At 59.8% G+C, this 6,997-nt stretch overlaps 1 protein-coding gene across 9 annotated transcripts; it reads left to right on the top strand.

Moving 5' to 3' along the window:
* Positions 1-4,993, top strand: ROBO3 (roundabout guidance receptor 3). 9 transcript variants are annotated; one of them, XM_038535799.1, is made up of 12 exons: positions 1-171; positions 966-989; positions 1,066-1,108; positions 1,305-1,444; positions 1,760-1,954; positions 2,108-2,246; positions 2,417-2,629; positions 3,003-3,154; positions 3,294-3,401; positions 3,606-3,782; positions 4,267-4,463; positions 4,753-4,993. In XM_038535799.1, the coding sequence occupies exons 4-12, from the start codon at positions 1,312-1,314 to the stop codon at positions 4,762-4,764; spliced, it is 1,326 nt and encodes a 441-aa protein (XP_038391727.1). In that variant the 5' UTR covers positions 1-171; positions 966-989; positions 1,066-1,108; positions 1,305-1,311; the 3' UTR covers positions 4,765-4,993. The 9 variants fall into 9 exon arrangements, with proteins under 9 accessions (XP_038391727.1, XP_038391726.1, XP_038391721.1 ...); XM_038535798.1 differs by lacking the exon at positions 1-171 and adding an exon at positions 690-704; XM_038535793.1 differs by lacking the exon at positions 1-171 and having other exon boundaries at positions 711-989.
* Positions 4,994-6,997: the final 2,004 nt, after the last annotated feature.

Here is a 6,997-nt window from a genome sequence, read left to right as displayed (position 1 = left end):
CGGAGCCCGGGCTCGAGGTGCGCCCGGGGCTGGCGGAGCGCCTGGCCAGGGTGCTGCGGGCGCCTGCCTTCCTGGCGGGCAGCGGGGCCGCCTGCGGGGCGCTGCTGCTCGCGCTCTGCGCCGTCCTCTACCGGCGCCGGAGGCAGCGCAAGGAGCTCAGTCACTACACGGGTGAGCGGGGCCGCGGGGGCGCCCTGGGCGCTGGGACCCCGAGAGGAGGGCCGGGGGCGGGGCCTGGAGATCCCGCCCCCCGGGAGGGAGGGGCCCGGGCGCGCGGAGAGCCGGACGGGGGGCGCCCCGCTGGGCCTGGGGGCGGGTCCGAGACGGGTCGGCCCCGCCCCCTCCCCCCCTCCCCCGAGGGACGCGCGGTGGGCATCCTCCGGCAGGGGGCGACGGGCCGGGGGGACTGGCGGGGGGACCTGAGTCAGGGGAGAGGGGCAGAATCGTCCCCTGAGATGCCCCGAGAGGCCAGCGGGCCTTGCAGTGCGTCTCAGTATAGAGGGGGCCCGGCAGGGCAGCCCGGGGGGCTCCGCGGTTTAGCGCCGCCTTCGGTCCAGGGTGTGAGCCTGGAGACCCGAGATCGAGTCCCACGAAGGGGCCCGGCCAGGATCCGGGGCGTTACACCGAGAGGCGGGGTGTGCCTGGGAAGGCTGGGGGCGGGGGGGGGGCCTGAAAAGGGGCGACTGGATTTCTTTTACTCTCCGGTAAGGGGCGTGTCTGGAGAGATTCTGAGGTCTCTTGGGTCAGGGGTTCCCCACCTGGACCACGCACAGGAATCATTTGGGGAACTTTTAGAAAAACACTGATGCTTGAGTCCCGCTCCTAGCAACTCTGATGAACTTGGTCCAGGGTACAGGCTGAGGGGTGGAATTGGGCCTGGGGCCAAGAAGGGGCCAAGAATGGGGGTATTTCTGACCCTCTCTCCATTTACCCTCCTCTTCCTCCCATGGATTCCTTTTCGGAAGCCTCCTTTGCCTACACACCGGCAGGTAAGCTATCTCCTCTCCAGTAGGGTTCAGACCCCGAGGACGGGTCCTTCTCTCAGTCTCCCCCTCGTATTCGCAGTGTCCTTCCCACACTCAGAGGGCCTCTCTGGAGCCAGTTCCAGGTAATCCTCTTAATTCATCTGCCGAGGATGACTCCCCTCCATCAAGAGATCATTCTCCTTCCTCCCCAGGCCTCACTGCCCGTCTCCCACCTGCCACCCTCAAATTCCCCATTCCTGTTCTACAACTCCCGAGTAGCCTTATATGCGCTGGCCCGTTCAGGCCCTGGGTCCCCAGCGTTCCGGTGCTTTCCCTCAGGCCACCCATGGGCCTCGGCCCCGCCCCCTACCCTTGGCTGGCCGACTCGTGGCCCCACCCATCTCGAAGCCCCTCAGCCCCGGAGCCCAGGGGGAGCTGCTGCCCCAGCAATCCTGACCCAGACGACAGATATTACAATGGTGAGGAGTTCTAATTCCCTCAGGGGCTCACCTGGCCCCCGCCACCCTTCTCTCCACCTCCTGGGGCAAACGGAAGGGAGCCGAGGATTGCCAGTCTTCCTGAGGTTGGTCAGTCCTTGGGGAGGATATGAGTTGGGGGAGCTTCTCTCATGCCTAACCTTCACCCCGGCTTGGGAAGTAAGGTTTGGGGAGGGGGGAAGAAGCTGGTCCGGTGGGATCTCCTTTGGCCCTCCATCCTCCTGTTGTCCGCTATTTCTCTGTCTCTGCCCTCTGCCCCCTGCCTCCCCCCCTGGCCTCCCTCTTTCTCCTCCTCAGAAGCAGGGATCTCCCTGTACCTGGCTCAGACGGCCCGAGGCACTGCCGCCCCTACAGAGGGTCCTGTCTACAGCACCATTGACCCAGCTGGGGAGGAGCTGCAGACCTTCCACGGGGGGTTCCCCCCAAATCCCTCGGGGGACCCAGGCGCCTGGAGCCAATATGCTCCTCCAGAATGGAGCCAGGGGGACAGTGGTAGGACTCTAGTCCCTAACACCCCCATTTTCATTCTGAGCAGAGTATCCCCAAAGAATATCCCCTAGCCTTCTCCTCTGAGACTCAGCCCAACACTTCTGACATTTCTCATCTACCTCTTATCTTGGGATGTCCCCATCCTACCCTTCTCAGGAGCCAGGGGAGGCAAAGTAAAGCTTCTGGGAAAAGCTGTGCAGATGCCCTCTCTCAACTGGCCGGAAGCCCTGCCACCACCTCCCCCTTCCTGTGAACTGAGCTGCCTAGAGGGGCCTGAGGAAGATCTGGAAGGCAGGTAAGGATGTGCCCTGCTGTAGGTGCCCTGAACAGATGGCACCACCCGAGGGTCTCCTGCAGGGGGAGGGCAGAGGTGCTGGGAGAGGAGGGGAAGAGGGCAACAGGAGGCCAAGGGGAAGGTATGGAAGCTACTCACTCATCGCTACCCTCCTTCCTCTTTGTCCCCAGCTCAGAGCCAGAAGAGTGGTGCCCACCAATGTCTGAGAGGAGCCATCTGACAGAGCCCAGCTCCACTGGAGGGTGCTTGGTCCCTCCATCCCAAGGGGAAGCCCCCTCTCCCACATCTTCCTATGGACAGCAGTCCACAGCTACTCTTACCCCCTCACCTCCTGACCCTCCCCAGCCCCCCACTGACATCCCCCATCTCCACCAGATGCCCAGGTAGGAGGGCACATTATTGGCCCTAGGTGCATATCTCTTCTGTGGGGGATTGGATAAATAGATGAATGGACGGATGGATGAATCTGGGGTCCAGAGGTCTCATGGCCGTGTCAGAGTGGAAGTGTGACTTGGGAAGGAACGTGAAGGCTGACAGGGTCTCTCACTCCTTTCAGGCTGTCTCTCCATGGGAGCGGCTCTGCAGGCTTCTTGGGGCATTTCAAAGACATGGCTCTCCTCATACTTCACTAGCTTTGGAGCCTTGTGGGGGACACCCTGTGCCTTATTCATCGATGTGTCTAGCACAGTGCCTGGAACGTAGTGGGCACTTAGAATTCGTTGAGTGAACAAAAGCTGAGGCCTCATGTCATTGCAGGAGGGTGCCCCTGGGGCCAAGTTCCCCTCTCAGTGTATCCCAGCCCACTCTGAGTAGCCATGAAGGGAGGCCTGCTGGCCTGGGTGCTGGCCCCACAGCCTCCCATCACCTCAACCCCAGTCCTGTCCCTAGTACAGCCAGCAGTGCCCCAGGTGAGTCTGTGGAACACTTAACCTGTCCCTACCTCCCCTTACTGCTCTCCCTCCCCACCAAGCTTCATCCTCAAGCCCCTTTCCTGATCCTCTCTCTTACCTGCTCTGCTCCCCATCCCCTAATCCCCTAATGCTACAGGGAGAACCCGGCAGGTGCCTGGGGAGATGACCCCTCCGCTTCAAGGGCCCCGGGCCCGAATCCGGAAGCCCAAGGCTGTTCCCTACCGGCGGGAGCACAGTCCTGGCGGTGAGGGTGCCTTGGGCCTGAGAGATGGTGACAGTAGAGGGAACAGGCAGGAAGCCAAGGATGAGCTCTGGGGGCTGGAGGAGGGAGCAGATGAACCCAAATCTTGGGCTGTTCAGTCACAGCCTCCCCACCCCTTCAATGCTGGGGAATAGGAGTGGGAGAAAGATTGGTATCAGGAGAAGTGAGAGACTCTGCTGAAAACAGGTCTCTCCCCAGATTTGCCCCCACCACCCTTGCCGCCACCAGAGGAAGAGACGAGCTGGGCCTTAGGGCTGAGAGCAGCAGGCAGCATGTCCTCCCTGGAACGAGAGCGGGAGCGCAGTGGGGAGAGAATGGTGCAGGCTGGGCTCCTGGGGGCCCAGCGGGGTCCCCACCTGGATGGTAAGGAGGGCCAGGGCAGGCCAGACGGCCACTGCTACACAAGAAGTTGGGAGTGGAGGCCAATAGCATAGTAGAGACCTGAAACTTTCGACCCAGCTCCCCCCCACCATCAGCTGGGTTCATGCATCTGATCAAAACCTCCACCTGTCTCTGTAGTTCTCGTGGGAAGAACCCCCTGACATTCCCAAGTTGTGTAATTTCCCAGGACTGAAGCCCAGATGAGTGGGGCTGGGTGTTCTGACTCTCCTTGCCCGAGGCTCTTTCTGGGTCCCCCATGGGTTTCTGAGCCTGTGTTATGTCAAGGTCCCATGCTGGCAAGGTCACGGGCATTCTGTCTCTCCTGAGCACCCAGGGTGGCCTGAGCCCCATGCCCGTGATCTCTTCCACCAGAGCTGGGGCTGAGGTCAGGGAGGGCAGACAGTGGCCAGGCAGTGATGTCCTGCTCTCTGCCTGGGCCCCGTGGCCCTTCTCTCTTGGGCTGCAGAAGAGGCCTGGCTCCCTTACAGCCGACCGAGCTTCCTGTCCCGGGGCCAGGGGCCCAACACCTGTTCCACAGCCGGCAGCAACTCTTCGAGAGGCTCTGGCAGCTCTCGAGGCTCCCGGGGACCTGGACGGAGCCGGAGCCGGAGCCGGAGCCAGAGCCAGAGGCCAGGACAGAAATGTGGAGAGGTGCGGGCTAGGGTATGCGAGCAACGAGCAACGGGGAGAAGGCTGGGCAGGCGAGCCGAGGAGTGGGTGCCTGGGAACAGGAAGGGCTTTCTGAGCAGGTGTCCGAAGGAGGGGACCCAGTGAGTGAGGGGGAACAGGTGACACCTGGAGAACAGGTGACAAAGAGTGAAGACAAGGTAATACATAGGGGAGCCTGGGCTCCCCAGAGGAGAGTGAGGTCAGGAGAGAAGAGGCCAGTCCCCACCCGTAGCCTGTTTGCCTTGGCTTCCGGCCTTGCAAACCAGCCTCTTCCTCTCTCTAGGAACCAAGATGACCCTGGATAAGGATACCTGGAATTCCACGGGGAAGGGCTTGGCCAAGAACCTTGGATGGGAGCCCCTCCCCCTGGCAAATGGGGGTGAGCAGAGAGGAGCAGGGGGGAGGGTCTCTTCCCTCCTGCAATGATGCTTAGAAGCCAGAGAGCCAGCTCTTCCCTTTCCATCTCTTTCTACCTGAACCATATTTGTAAAAGAGACAATAAAAGGAGTCTGATGAGAGCCCTGGAGCCCGCTTGTCTGGTTTTGTGCAGGACGCAGTGAAGAAAGGAGCTTCAAGAGAGTGTAGATCAAGGCACACAGAGTAGCTTCCACTTCCTCTTGACCCTCTATTAAAAGCACTAGATGAGGACAGGAGCCAAGGGATCCCGGCCTGTCCTGCCTCCTGAGGGAGCTGAAGCCCACCTTCTCCCAGTGAAAACCAGAGGGACTTTTGGGGCGCCTGGGTGCCTCAGTGGTTGAGCATCTGCCTTCGACTCAGGGTGTGATCCCAGCATCCTGGGGTTGAGTCCCACATCGGGGTCCCCACAGGGAGCCTGCCTCTCCCCCTGCCTATGTCTCTGCCTCTCTCTGTGTCTCTCATGAAAAAATAGATAAAATCTTAAAAAAAAAAAAAGACTGAAGGACTTTCCAAATAACCAAAACAAGAAACCTGTCCCACCTTCAGACAGACAAGCCAGGCCCTCCCTTGGTGTCCTCAGGGTCTGTCTACCCTCCTATAAGCAAATCAGCCCCTCACAATAATCATAATTGTTATAGAACTTAAAGAGCGGCTCTTGGGGGGGCTCAGGCTATTAAGCACCTGACTCTTGATTCTGGCTCAGGTCACGATCTTGGGGTGCTGAGACAGAGTCCCACACCGGGCTCCCTCCCTGCTCAGCGGGGCATCCTCTTGTCCCTCTGCCTCTCCCTCTGCCCCTCCCCCATCTCTCAAATAAATTTTAAAAAATCTGCAAAAGGAATTTTTAAAATAAATAAATGAAGCAAAACTCAAAGAAAGGAGTTGACGGGGGAAACCCCAGCTAAGAAGGAAAAACAGGCTTTTTTTTTTCAGACCCCCCCTCCCCCCGACCCCCTTGTGCACACAGACACCTCTCAGCCAGGTAGACCCAGATGTGATTGGTTTGCTGGCATACTGTTTTTTAAAAATGTGGCCCTGGATGCCACCCTGCTCCCTCATCCACCGTTTGTGCCGCTCACTGATTTCCCGGGGCTCATTTCTTTCCCACGGCTTCACCCCCAGGTGCAGTAACTGCCCTGGGCTCTCAGGGGGGACGCCCACTGTCCCCTTCCCCAAGCGCTGGCTGCTGTGGCCCCTCCGGCCGCTGCGACCTAAGTGTGCACACATCCCTTTCTCTCCATCCGTCTGGCAAATGGGCTTGGAATGTTTTCAAAAGGAATTTTACCAGGAAGCCAAAAGAAAAACAAAATCCAAAAAAGGAAAAGCAGATAGAGAGGCAGGGATCGGAGTCCGGAGCACTGATTTGTCATCCTGAGGTGAAGACGCTCCGGCCGGAAGGGCCTGATGACGGCAGTTCAGGCAGCGCTGTGACCCCCAGAGCCTCCGGGTCGTGGTCCCTCGGGCCAGCCGGGCTGTGGTCCCTCGGGCCAGCCCGTTGTGAGTTCAGAGTGACCCCAGCTGGAGCTGCTTAGGTTTGGGGGATTATCATCCCCTGTCACCTCCTGCTTCCTAGTCGGCCCTCCTGAAAGCTGTCCTCCTGCGGCCCTGGTCCCGTGCAGGAGCATGGTCCCCTCTAGACATGCCCGGCCTGCCCCTGTCTCTCCCAGCAGGTCGGAAAGATGGGGGCCCCACCTGCCCTCCCAAAGCTTTCTGGGGCTCCGGCCCTGGCCACCCCGCTCCGTTCCTCGGTTCTCTTGTTTCTTCTGAAGGGTGTTCCCTTGCCAACCATCTCAGGTGGTTCTACCTTTTCTGGAATTTAGCTACTTTGTCTATTTTAAGAAACCATCTGGTCTTAACCATCTGGGCTGGTCTCTGGGAAGGGGGGTGCTGGGCCGGCTGAAAGCGGGTCTTGTCTTCCCCGGACCGGTTGCTAAGACCAGCAGACCGGGAAAATCTGGTGGATGCGTGTAATTCTTCCCTCAGTGCCAGAGCAGAAATAAGTGATGCTCCCCGAGCACCAGTGAATGCCTGACCCCCTTCTGACTCAGAGTTCTTCCCGCATCTCCGGGCCCCCCCACAGCCTGGTGCTCTGGGAAATGATCTCACCATAC

This window comes from Canis lupus, chromosome 5 (assembly GCF_011100685.1).
Source record: "Canis lupus familiaris isolate Mischka breed German Shepherd chromosome 5, alternate assembly UU_Cfam_GSD_1.0, whole genome shotgun sequence".
NCBI classification, from domain to species: Eukaryota; Metazoa; Chordata; class Mammalia; order Carnivora; family Canidae; genus Canis; species Canis lupus.
This window is presented reverse-complemented; position numbering and strand designations above follow the sequence as displayed.